General features: G+C 40.4%; 1 protein-coding gene and 1 non-coding gene across 5 annotated transcripts in view; both read right to left on the bottom strand.

Annotated features, from left to right (window-relative positions):
• SEMA6A (semaphorin 6A) overlaps window positions 1-13,929 on the bottom strand; it is a 181,638-nt gene that overhangs the window by 69,984 nt on the left and 97,725 nt on the right. For all 4 annotated transcript variants that reach the window (XM_063129502.1, XM_063129504.1, XM_063129505.1 and 1 more), the window contains exons 4-6: window positions 5,440-5,500; window positions 2,964-3,026; window positions 2,148-2,249 (exon numbers count right to left, since the gene is read on the bottom strand). In XM_063129502.1, the coding sequence (XP_062985572.1) occupies window positions 2,148-2,249; window positions 2,964-3,026; window positions 5,440-5,500 (226 nt within the window). The remainder of the gene's footprint in view (window positions 1-2,147; window positions 2,250-2,963; window positions 3,027-5,439; window positions 5,501-13,929) is intronic.
• Window positions 13,672-13,790, bottom strand: LOC134400986 (5S ribosomal RNA). Its single transcript, XR_010025618.1, has one exon. It is a non-coding gene; the product is annotated as a 5S ribosomal RNA (ribosomal RNA).

Here is a 13,929-nt window from a genome sequence, read left to right as displayed (position 1 = left end):
CACTGTCCTAATTTTCTAAAAAAAAGTTCAAAGTCACGGGTAGCTGGCTGGGCATGTTCATGGTTACAGATGATCATTTCATTATTTGTATTTTTAAAAACAGATTATCCTTTTCAACAACAAAATGGTGCTTATTTCCAAGTAAACGTGTTTTGCATCAGGGCAGCAGAAGCAAACTACATTGTATTCCTTTAGTCATGGTGATGCTATGGTTTAAATTTAAAATGCAAAACTGTACATGCTCAGAGTATTTCTTGTTTTTATCAGATTTGACAACCTTTTTTTGCTTGTTTGTTTTCTGCTTGAACGTATCAGGAATGCTGAAGCAGTTGTAAAGCATGTAATGAATGTGGGAATTTGTAGGTGGGTGTGGCAAAGAAAAATGTTAGATGGTCCACAAGACCATCTAAAGTAGCTGCACTGGTGGGTTTGCTAAAAGGAAATAAAAGGAATAAGCTTATACAGGCCAACAAGGTGCTTCAAGATGCCAGAGCAAACAGATTTGTGGGTGAATGGGTGGGGGCAGAATACATGGTTGCTGCAATGTTCAACGGTATTGATGACCAGTGCAAAGGCTGATATTCCAATTCCTGGCCCAACCAAGGTGTGAAGATGTAAGGGCGTCTTTCATGGGAATTCTCTGCACCTTATTTGAATCATTTGCTTCACACTTGAGAGAACATGAGGCTTGAAGTAATGTCAAGATATATGAGCTGTGTTATGTGGTACTTGAAAAAAAACTATATGCTGGAATGGTAAATATGAGGTTAGCAAAGAAGAGGAGAAATGTAAATTATGCCAGAGTACTGAATATAAATCGTAGCATGTGATGCATTGGGTCTGTATTCAAAACCAACAACAACAGACATATCCTACAAAGGATGCATATTTCAAAGGATAGGGCAAAGCTAGGTACATGTGTGTACTCAATCATTTGTTTTGCATATGCTCATATATACTCTTCAATGGACTATTCTTCAATGGACTATTTTGGAGATTTTTGTACCCTTCATTTTTTTCTTTTACAAACCTTGGGGAGCGCCCTCCCTTGTTTTTCTCAGTAGTCCTGTTTTGGCTATAATTCTGTCAGCACTCACTAGCTGAATTCACTATTAGTATATGTCATTAAATCTTCCCTGTTCTCAGGAGATGGGCTAGAGAGGTTCCTTGGGAATCAGAGAGATTGTAAGGCAAAGTGCACTCTTCATTCTGCCTCAGGTTCTAAGCGACTGATTTAACTCCTATGGAAATAGCTAAAAACTTCCCAAGATTTGAACACCTAAGACTAAAATAATGAGCCACAGCAAAAGAAATGACTCTTATTTGTGTTCAGAATAGTCACTATGTCTCTGAAGTGATCTTAGGTGCCAAAATAGACTTTATTCTAAGGGGATTTGGGTAGCTGATGAGCAACTGCTGATCACAACTGACTACTTCTCTTTCAATGAGGCTGTTTCCTGCTGCACTAACCTTTTCACGGCCTATTTTTGTGGATGCTGGGCTGTGCATAACACACCAGCCAGCCTCCTACTTCCATATGTTTGAGCTAGCTGCAAATCCTTAGCTTCAGGCATCTCCTTTCAGGTCTGAACACTTTAATTAGTAACAACCGGGGGAATATCTTGAGTTTACCAAGATGTAAGATATTGTTCCAAGTGACTACAAAGTATTACCAGGCTTACACAGCAATAAATACCGATTTCAAAAGGATTGTGAAAGACACCTCAATTGCTTCAGGCACACCTTCATTTCAGATCAAGATTAAACTTCTGTGCTGTAATCCAAAGCTCTGCAGCGTTCTGAGGCACACTTGGAGCTCCACGTGAGCAAACATTTTCCCATTCACTTCAATGTTGAGGAATGTTCTGCATGCACAACGGGATGGTGTGACTCTAAAACATTTTAGCACTGCAGTGTGTGAAACTCGGCTTCAGAATGAGGGAAGTTAAACTAAAGCCGATAAACTGGTTCATCTTTCAAAGCAGTCTTGTGTTGCTTTCCCTACACGGTAGTTTAAGCAATAGTGCTGGGTATGGGGTTTATTTGGATGCAGTTCTATTGTTAGCAGCACTTTTTGAACTTTGGACCATTATAAGATGGCAAAATCTCTCAGGCAATCTATGTTTTCTTACAAATGTCAGGCATACCTTATAATTCCTGCAGGAAGGACTGAAGGCATTTGTCCCACAAATAAATAATGTATCATCACTTCTTTTTAGAAGAACCTTAATAAAGTTATGACATTCATCCTGCAAAAAAGAAAAGAAAAAGAAAAGAAGAACTAAAATATTATTTCAGAAAATACATCACAAATGTACTTGTTTACACTTGTCAATTTCATTGCTAGGATTTTACATTAACTCCTTAGGACCTGAGGGCATTATATTGGTCCTTTGTTGATGAAATGCATCAAGGAATACTATTAAAATGAAATACATTTTAATAGTATTCCTTGACTCAAGTATTCGTCAGTACTCCAATTGCCAACACTGCAGTAAAATGCTAGTGAAATGCCAGAAACTACATTTAACCTAGTTTATTCACAGTAAAATAATGATTTGCATTATTATAACATTTGTCTAAGATCATTTCTGCCTCCTTTGTGCCTCGAAAAAGAAGCCTATGCACAGAGACACAATATTCTGTCAGTTCCCAATGGAAAAATGGACAGTGGTGTTTAGCTACCCATTGAACAATGTCAGTACACCTTGCAAAATCCCGAATTCCCCTCTGCTCCTAAGTATTTCATGATGTTGCTGTGTCTGTTGTCATAACGTTTCGTCACATTAGAAGCAAGCTAATTTTTTTTGCAAATTAAAACCTTCAATAAGCTGATGGAAAAAAGCAATTACTAGCTAAGAAGTGAATGGCATGATCCATTCCCAATCACAGAGAGCGGTCTGAGATAACCGTCAAGAAACTAAACAAAAGTGGCAGCTGCCGGAGAAATGAAAATTGCCTACCTTATGTTTTCCCTTCATTCTGCATGTGTCTACATCGAGCTGTCTGGATTTCCACGTCAATTTCTGCAAGGATCAAGAAAGAAATCAATTAGAGCCCAGAGGTGGTTGTGTTTGATTTCAAAAGTAAGAGTCCCCTAGGGAGAACTAGCTGCTGAATACAAACTTATTGAAAGCTTTCTGCACTCTGGCTATGATTAATTTACCATAACAATGGAAGTCCATGGACTCAGAACCCTTGCTTAGTTTTGACTGGTGCCCAGTAAACTTAAATCATATCTCACTTTATTAACAAAAGAAGCACATTTGCTAAGTGGCAAACCTTCCTAGATATACATTTGTTATTTTTCTTTGTTTTAATGCCCTGTGTATTCATTCATGTATATCTATATGGAAAGAGGTAGTTTTCTTTAACAAAAAAAATTAGTAATATTGGTAAACAGATACAAAAGTGTTTCCATATCTTCTAATTTACTGCCGTTTTATCAAAATCATGTTTGTAATGAGCTATGGACTCACCATTTATTAAATCAAAGGTGCGGCTGGACCTTTGAACTTATTACAGAAGAGCCAATGCATCTAACCCAAGTTAGCTGCCTTACTCATAGGTGGCTCAAACACTGGAAAGCCTTCTATGTCAGTGACAGAGCACATGCTTCACAGATTAATGGCTGAATTCCTGGCATCTCCAGGTAGGGCTAGGAAAGACTCTTGCCTGAAACTTGAGAGAGCCGCTGGCCAGCCAGTGGCGACAATCCTGGGCTACATGGATCCATAGTCTGGCTCAGTATAAGGCAGCTCATGTTCCTATCAAGGTTCAGCAGGTTTAACCTGCAAAAAATATACTCTTATGGCTGAAAATAAATGCTAGACTGGCATATTTGTTGCTTTATTAACTGGATTTTAGCTCATAAGCAGACCAGTTTTAAATTACTTGCACTTGCGTGGAGGGGAAATGTTGAGAACTGGAGCCATTTATAGCTACACTGTCTGAGGAGCTTGGTGTAATAGCACTGAGGAAGTAAAGCTAAACCTCATTAAGCCACGTTATCCATTGCTTAAAATACTAATAGTTATATTAAAAATGTGGACAACATTTCCACCCAACAAAGAGCTGTATTATTTAATTCTTCTGCATCTTTTGCAATAAAATGTCACATCAACTTTTTCACTGCTTCTTAGGTCTGCTGCTTTACCCCCAAAATTTAGAACATTTTTATTATTTTTTATTTTATTTTATTTATTACATTTTTATACCGCCCAATAGCCGAAGCTCTTTGGGCGGTTCACATAAGAAGTGCCAAACTGGATCAGACTGAGGATCCTACTAGTCCAGCACTCTGTTCACACAGCGGCCAACCAGCTGTTGACCAGGGACCCACAAAGCAGGACATAGGTGCAACAGCACCCTCCCACCCATCTTCCCCAGCAATGGGTATACACAGGCTTACTGCCTTGGATACCAGAGGTAGCACATAACCATCAGGGCAAAATGTCTCCCTAGCCACATTCTCCACACCATGCATAATTTTGTACACCTCTATCAGGTCTCCCCTTAGCCTCCTTTTTCCAAGCTAAACAATCCCAGCTGTTGTAACCTTCCTTCATAGGGGAGATGCTCCAGCCCCTTAATTACTTTTGTTGTCCTTTTCTGCACTTTTTCCAGCTCTATATCTTTTTTTAGGTGTGGTGACCAGAACTGTACACAGTAGTGTCACTCTTAAATATGTCACTGATAATTCTCTGGCTCCTAGTACAGAATGAGCCTTTTCTCCCAACTGGTATGTACTGCTTTTCAAAACATCACCTGTCACATATGGGCTATTTCAAGGGAGAGCAGCCAACAAGAAACTTATTCCCATTTCTATCTTAATTTAAGTTGAATATGCGATGGATATTCTTCTAGTGCCATTACAGAAACTGCAAAAATGTTTCATTTAATATATATTTACTTGATTGGACATAAATTAGTGCTCAATGAAATGCCTAAATAGAGTTTGCCTTTGAAAAGGGCCTTATTATAATCAATTACTATTGTACAGAAGTTATACAGAGCTGCAGGATATAAATAAAAAGATATCTGTTGGATTGCTTGACCTTATTTCATTCAAAATTGCTTGCTTTATCATTTCAGCTGAGAAACCTATCAGATGTTATTTATTTATTACATTTTTATACCGCCCAATAGCCGAAGCTCTCTGGGCGGTTCTCAGTGGACATGGCAGTTTTGACACCTTCCCTTTATCAGCCATTCCAAATCTGGTACCCTACAGATGGCTGAGGTGGCTGTCTGGGGGATCCTGGGGGTTGTAGTCCAACATATCTGGAGGGCACAAGGTTGGGGAGGGCTATCCTATGCACCATTCCTCTTGATTATGGCAATTTTAAGTGCTATGATGGAAAGCTGTGCAGAGCAAACACTTTTTTTCCGACGGATCTCCTGATTTTGTCTGTGTGAAAGTGACAGAATGCTACTTACTTTGCTAAAATAAATTTCTTCTGTATGGTATGCATCCATATCAACTGTATAAATATGGTCCCTGTAAATAAAAGGGGGAAAAGAATGCTAAGATAAACTCAGATAGTTCATTTTTTAACTTTTATTTTACAGAAAAAGTGCTTTGTGATCAGATAAATCATTGTCCATGGGGGAAGGAGGTAAGTATAATAATATGAAAGAAAGCTAGGAGACACACCTTCTGCTACCTTTGCTTTACGAAAGAGGAACAAACCTAAAAGCCATAAACTCAATATGAACAGTTTGTTTCAATTATCCATGCCGTGAATTAACAAGAGCGGTGAAAAAGGGCTTACCTGACCCACTATCCTTAAATATCATTGGTGTGGGGGACAGGTGGGGATATAAATCAAACCAATCAATCAACAGACAGACAGACAAATCCTGACGACTTGAGAAGACACAGGTTTCTAAAGTCTCCTATATATAGAAAATGTTCTCTCTATAATCTGTGGAAGTGTGGCGCTTATCAGCCCAAAGGATCTACTGCAGGGCTGGGTAACATGCAGCCTGTGGCCCCCATGCAGCCTCCCCTGGCCCTTTATGTGGCCTCCACTTGCCCCTTCACAGCTAAATTTGCCACAAACAAAGCAACAATTTTACTTTAAAACAAGGCATGTGGGGCGCATGAACCTTATTTCCAAGCAAAATTGCTGTTTATTTTTGTTGCTATCACAATGAACTTCAACAACAAATTCGGTATGTGTGGGGGGGGGGGAAGCAAGGGTGAAGCCCCCGTGGAGGGCAATGAGAGCCCTCAGCCCACAACTCCTGTACATTACCACCACTGATTTCCTGGTAGATTTCTGTGTGATTTCCGTTCGATAGCAAGGGCTACATTAGTGTCAACAAAAATCTCCCCCACCTTCCCCACTCTGTAATTAGGCTTCTGAAACAACAAGTTCCTGGGCTGAGCATTTGCTTGGAGCCATCCTGTTCCTTCATTCTAACTAGTCTCTTTCTATTTAAAAGGAGAAACAATTTTATCACTAATATAAATATTTACACTTTACCTCCCAAACCTGGGTCTTTCATTTTTACCTCACATAATTAATCTGCTCTAGTTTTCACAATAACTATCAGACCTTGCTTCAACCTATCAGTCATGGGAAATCCATTTTTGTTTCCTGCTTTGTTTTGTGAGGGTGTGGATGGGCCAAGGCACAGTGAAGGAGGAAGGAACAATAATGGAAAGAGGAAGACTAGATAAATTAGCCCAGTGGGCAGGATACTATGTTCTTATGCTTAATTTCGCACATTGACATGGCTACTGGTCATGAAAAAGACCATGGGAATATTTTAAAGACATTTAAAATAAAGTGTGCAAAATGTATACATTGCAACAAATAGAGGCAAATCTGAATATAAGAATGAAACAACCGTGTAAATAATATTCTTATTTCATTGTCGTTGTCATTTTTTTTTAAAAAAATGGATTTTTAACATTATACACAAACATCAATTAAACTAACATAAACACAATTAATAATAACAATACATAATATTAATAACAAAATACTAATGAATAATAATAAGTGCACCCCACCCCCGGGACCCTTATTCTCCTTTCCAAAATTGTAGTGATTCTTGTAAAGGTTTGTAATTTATCATGGTTTAGGGACACAGATTTGTACCACTGCTTGGAACAGAGGTAGTTAATGTGTGGCCCTACAGAGGTTTTGGCCTACAAATCCCAGCAGCCCTAGCCACATAGCCAATGGTGTGGGACAGTGGGTATTGTAGGCCAAAGCATCTGGCAGGTCAAAAGCTGCCCTTCCCTGGCTTAGAAATATATGAAGAAGTCTCCATGTTAATCCTGGGTGATGGCTGTTACTTAATGGCACCACAGCATATTTCTGCATGTGAAAGACCACCCCTTTTCTCTTCATGCACAGAAGTGAATCCTTGTGCATGAAGGGCTTTTAACTGTGCACCATGTCTATCTCCCAAAATATGCATTGTGCAAATGTGTTTATTATTCAGTTGCTTGAGGGTCATTTGTTAGATTCCTGGGATTATTATTATTATTATTTTATTATTTATTGCATTTTTATACCGCCCAATAGCCGAAGCTATGACATTCAGTGTGCCATAGATATCAAAGGCTATAAAGAGACTACATTTTATTCACTCTTTTTAAAACAAACAAACAAATAAATAAAGTCTGTCGCAATGGAAAAGTGTTTTGACTGACAGTATGAATAAGGGGAAAGGTTGACAACAACTGAATTTTTCACCTTCATGTTTTGCTGAGAATGGGGTTCTGTTAAAAATTATCTGCCAGTTTCTCCTTGGAAACTGAGGACAGGACCAAGCAGTAAGCGGTGTGATATTTTTACACAACCCCCTTCTGTGCTGAGCAGAATACAAGGACATTTTCATCTTGGAGACAGGAAAACAAAATACCAGTCTAATCAAACCTTGAAGGATCGCTCTGCATTGGGAGCAAAAAACAGGGATGTGGGACTGATTTAAAAAATGTGTCCCATCATCTCATCTGCCACATTTTAAACAACATGGATTTCTCCCCTCCACTCCCACCCCCCTCCAGTGCAAGTAGCCTTGCTGCTGAAATTGAATGAACTGCTGCTTTAAAGGGGTCTGCAGAAATTTGTTGGAAGTAGTATACGTATACACACTGTTTCAATTTTTGAAATCTCTGCTGTCAAGATTAGCTTCATTTTATCAAGCTTTGGGGGAAGGAAGGTTAGCTTCTAACGAAAGCAGACACAAAACATTCCTTGCTGCAAGACGAATAACAAGCAACGCTTTCCCCATATGGAGAAAAGGGGCAGCACTGTTAATAGAAACAGGCTTTCACAATTTTACTGCCTGCCACTGCATTGGAGGCACAGTGCTTTGTAAGGCTGAGAAAGAGGTGTGTTTCATATGTTCCCCGTTCTTCTGTAGAAACAGCCATTTACTTCCAAAACTGGTTTAATGGGCTGGCTTATTATTTGCTTGACTTCAATGGCAGAACGGTGATCAGAGGTCAATACCAGAACAGAATTACCCATTAGTTTGATTTCAGCTTTATAGAAAACTGTGGTGTGGTATCTCCTGCCCCTCCCCCCTTCTCTCTCACACAGATATATTTTCCACTATTATGCTGCTATGGAAAAGGAGAGCAATAAATAAATAAATAAGAAATAAATCTGAATTGTAAATGAACAAATGATTATTATGCACTGGCAACATCTAAAAAACTTTCCAGTTGCCCTCTTTTAGCACAGTTCTGTGTATGTTAATTGCCAGTAAAAATGAAAGCAGTAAGATTTCAAAACAGGCTTGGGTTGCTAAGCTCCATTCTAACCCCATGCTAACTGTGGCTCCTTATAATGACTTAGTGACTGGTTTGCCAATCAACCCTCAGAAAAGGAAAGGCCAATTTCTTGTTCTGGAGCTATCTGAATGAAATCTGATTTCCAGATAACTAGAAACCACTTCCCCTATATGTTATTGAAATCACAGCTGCTCACACAATGGCCAATATTGAAAGAACTGTCAAGGACTAGTTAGGCGTTGCTAAACTGCTAACAATAAGCCACTGTGCTGTTCTGTTTCCCTGGTGCTGCCCAGCCACTCTTCCGCCCCTCCTGCTCAGAGAATCTGTGTAGCTCTTACTAATTAAGTTATTCTTTACACAAATTGACAATCCTAACACTTCCGTTTTTCCCACCTCTAGTCAGCAGAACGGCAGATTGTTGCCATGGCACAATTGTGTAAGGGAAGGAAATTCAGATAAAGTTGGCTCTGGTTGACCCTTGGCCACCCACCGCAGCCATTAGATGTTCATAACTGCGAGGGGTTCAGGGAGAGGAGGCTGGTGGCTCCGATGTCAGTGGGATGGCGAATCTGCTCCGGGTTTCAGTCAGAACCAGTCAGAACTCTAAAGGAGCTTTATACCTTGGATAATGCCTTTAGACTTCTGACTCAAACACAGAATGGATTCACCGCCCCACTGACATCAAAGCCACCAGCCTCCATTGGGTTCAGGTGATAACAAAAAGAAACACCCCTCCCAAATCCTAAATACCTGCAAGGAATGACAGGTTACCAAAAAGTGCAACAGGAGAGCGGTAGACACAGGGAAACATCTGAAAAGGATTTGTGTGAAGCTGGCAGGAGGAGAGGACCAGAGAGAAAATGACACTTCCCATAGAGCTATAAAAGGAAATGTTATTTAATTATTCAGACTTTGCTTGTCCTTCTCTATTCAACGCTTGTCTCACATAATCAAGCTGATCAAACTCCCCTGCTTTGGTGTTTAAAGGAATACAGAGCATATAGAATATATAAAGATTTAGGCTCAACCCTCGAGAGTTCAGCTCTTAATAGCTGTGTAAGGCTAACCATCCAGGCCCCTTTGCAGCTTACAATTTAATGACATGAAGTGCTCCAAGGAATCACTGCTACTTTAGAAGATTCCACGGGGAACTATTAGTACATGTTACCCGCTCAAAAAAAGATACACTTATCGAGGTTTCTGCAAGCTAGTTATGAATGTAAGAGCTTTTCTAGTATTTATTCTTAGTACTCTATTGGTGCTAATCCCTGTCCAGCAACGGTAACACAGTATCACATTCCCATATCATGGATTTTGGAGGTAGGTTTGCTGTGGACATAGAGTCAGAGTCCTGTTGCTTTGTTTTGCTTCTAGGGGAAGAGTGCGTTCCAAAGCTGGTGTGTGTGTGTGTGAGGGGATGTAAAGAAAGAAAGAACGAAATAAAAGACATATGTGTTGTTTTTAAAGTTCTGTATGAAATAGCCAGGCACTGACACAGGGAAAACTGAAACTTAGTACTTTTTTTTATGGGAAAGAACATAATTCAGTATTAGAGCACATGCATTTGCATACAGAAGGTCCCACTTTCTACCTCTGGCGCCTCCAGCTAAAGATCATTGAGCAATCCCTGCTTAGTCCATAAGAAAGCTTGGGGTCTGTCAGAACACCATTACTACTTGGCTAGACGACTCCCCCCTCCATGGATTGGTGGCATGGCATAGAATGCTCTTTTTCTCAACTACAAAAGCAAAAACGAAGGAATCAGAACTTCAACCAGGCGCTGTGTTGCTTATCACTACCATCACAGGCACTGTCCAATAGGTGTCTGTGACACTCACACAACCACATTCTACACAGGAATCAAACACCCTAGCGGGGGCAAGAGACATTGAATTTTCATGGTGACACAATATTGAGGTTTGAGGAATGGGAGAATGTGATCTTCTTGCAACAGAAGTAATGCAAAAGAGGAAAGACATAAGTGTATACATATTACATTTTAAAATATCATCTGAAAGGCCCCCTTTTGCTTTCACAAGCTGCTTTCAGAGAAAGGATGCAATTTTCAGGAGCACTATCCAGTAGATAAAGTGGACGACAGTATGTGGCCCTTAGTCAGTGTTTGTGCAGTGGCTGCAGGCCTATCCACGCCTCTTGGCATAGCTGGGCAGCTGTAAATGAACCAGCCTGTGCCTCCTACCCATCTGTCCAAAGCAGACTTTTCCAAGAAGGTGGGATAATAAGATGAGAGAAAGGAGCCAGAATGCAGGGTAGCCACTTATGCATGACCAAAGAGGAGGACAAAGAGGACACAAATTTCCATAAAATTTGATGATGCTAATGGGTATGTATAGATGGACATTGAGAAACAATATAATTTAAGCAGAAATACAATATGTATCACCATAGATGGTGAAGAGATGATCTGTCTACCTGTGAATTCTTGCTAACTGTTGATGGGTAACTGGTCTCCCTTTCTCTGGTCTCCCTTCTTATGGTGATCTTTAAATTGGACTTTGACTGGATAGTCCTTCAAACAGAAGAATTTCCCCTATAAAGTAGGGCACCCGCCTGCCTGCCATCCATTATAATGGGGTGTATGGTGTGGTGTGGTGTGGTGTGGTGTGGGGCCTGAACAACCTGGAGCCAGTTCTGAGTGGCTGCTAACAGAAACTCATGAAAACATATTGGTTTGCTCTTTCAAGATCTGAAATGCAATCTATGCCCCACTGGGGTGGGTTGCCACTGATAATAATGGAGTGGATTCTGCCCGTGGTTCCAAATTTGTAGGGGGTCCTTTCTAGAACCAAATATAATTTATAATTTTTCAAGTAAAACATCCATTTGTATGGACCCAACCTTTTCTCTAGAATCCATGAAAATTCTGGAGCATTAGCTCCCAAGCAAACATTGAGTGCTGGGTTTTCTGAGTTGCTTCAACAAATGTTAGTCATTTGTTTTTATTGTTTTAGGTAATTGGGTACAAATGTATACTTAACATCACTATATTTAGACAACTAAAAAAATACCCAACACAGTGGAAAGGAACATCTGATATCGTAGCTCAGGGATTTATGCCAAGAACAGTTTCAATTAATGCCTTTACAAAGCTGTTTGATAAACACCTCTGATTGGATTCATATTTGCCACTGTGCCTGGGTTTATTCTACAACCACCACAGGAGAAGCAGAGGTGTAGGTATAAATTTTCATTCACACTAATTATGAGAAGATGACTCACTTTCTTGTTTATCACCTAAAGACAAACGTGACCTCTGTTCTGAATTTTCGCTTGCCACAGATTTTTAGCCCAGTGAGGAATTTCAAGTGACATTTGGAATAGAACAGTTTTTTTATGATGTATGTGCAGTGGGGAGGGGGGGAGAGAGATTGTATCTATATTTTGTCAAACTTAGGCCTAATCTACACCAAGCAGGATATTGGACTATTAAAGTGCTATGAAAGCGATATATAAAAGGCAGGAGCCGTATTACTGCTTCATAGCAGTATTGAAGTGCACTGATAATTGAAGTGTACTGACACATACCATATACCGCTTTCATACCGCTTTCACAGTGCTATACCCTGCTTGGTGTGGCTCCTGCCTTTTATACTTTTATGTACTGCTTTCATATTGCTTTCATAATGCTATATTCTGCTTGGTGTAGATTAGGTCTTAGAGTAGATCCATTGAAATCAACATGACTTAACTTAGTTGATTTCAATAGACTTAGTAAGTCATTGCTTTCAATGGATTTAGTCTAAGGGCATGTCTACACAATGGCTTATCCCGGGGATCACCCCGGGATCATCCCTGTTCATCCACATGATGCACAGGAGATCCCGAGGGAGGGGAGGGATTACTGATTTTTCCCACGGTCTCAGGATCGTCCTGAGACCGCAGGAAGTGTGGACAGCCATCCCAGTTTCGTCCCGGCTCCTCGCGAGTAAAAGCGAGGAGCCAGGAACCGGGCATGGTGCTCCTCAGGTGCTCCATGCCCATCTGGGGTGGGATCAGCTTTATTTTAAAAAAACAAACAAACCCTAACCTTTTTGATGGAGCGCTCGTGCGCTCATCTTCAATAAATAAATTTAAAAATGTCGGGCGTGACGTCCTCCTTCCTCCCGGGACTTTGTGCACCATGTGTGGACTGAGGGGGAGGATCTCAAGATCAGCATATTGCGAGATCCTCCCCCCTCTGCCGGGAGGTGTAGACATGCCCTAAGTATAACTAAATCTGGATACAACTCATACTAATTTTGTATTGGTAAGCAGTACAGGCTCCAGATTTTGAAAGGTCCCCCTTTCTGATTGGGCCCACCTCCTCATTTCTGTCATCGCGGATGCCTATTTGCTAGTTCTCTTCCTCTTGGCCCAATCTGCACAACTGCAGATTGGGCCCAGAGGAAGGCAACTGCAGATTGGGAGAGGAAGGCAACTGGAGGATACTACTCCAAAACAAATGAAGGAAGTTGCTCCATCTCCTCAGTCTTGTCACTGCTTACATGCGTAGAAAGGGTTAGTGACATCAAAGAAGAGCAGGATCAGGAGGCTTCAGGGATCAGCAGTGGGCCAACCAATGGAAGGTCGTGGACTTTGACGGGTACCCAACAATACCACTCCTGATGTTGACACTGCTTAGAAAACTTAAATTGCAATTAATCTTTAATTTTCACTAGACAACAGGCCATGATTTTTCAATATCTGCATTTTCAAATCGCTAAGTATTTGATACATCTTTGGATTATTATTGCTTAAAAATATTACCTTGACTTGTTTAGAATGAATTTATTGACTTATTTCCTAGTGAACCATAGTGCAATAACATATGTAAAGATCTAAACAGTGTATGATAAGTTAATGTGATAACTGTCAACCAAAGTTAGTCTCTCTCTCTTTTTTTTTTTAGCCTACAGCACCCGGTATTCCCAGGCGGTCTCCCATCCAGGTACTAACCAGGCCTGACCCTGCTTAGCTTCCGAGATCAGACGAGATCAGGCGAGTTCAAGGTAGTATGGCCGTAGGCCATAGTTAGTCTCTTCACAGAGCCAGATCATGGAAATATTCTTGCAGCAACCTCCAGTCTAGTTACTCCAGTCCCAGGATATGTCCATAGATTTTAATGAGACTGTTATGAAGTATAGATTTTGTTAATTGCATTTTAA

This window comes from Elgaria multicarinata, chromosome 6, assembly GCF_023053635.1.
Source record: "Elgaria multicarinata webbii isolate HBS135686 ecotype San Diego chromosome 6, rElgMul1.1.pri, whole genome shotgun sequence".
NCBI classification, from domain to species: Eukaryota; Metazoa; Chordata; class Lepidosauria; order Squamata; family Anguidae; genus Elgaria; species Elgaria multicarinata.
Note: the sequence above shows the minus strand (reverse complement) of the source record. Positions and strands in the feature narration are given on the sequence as shown.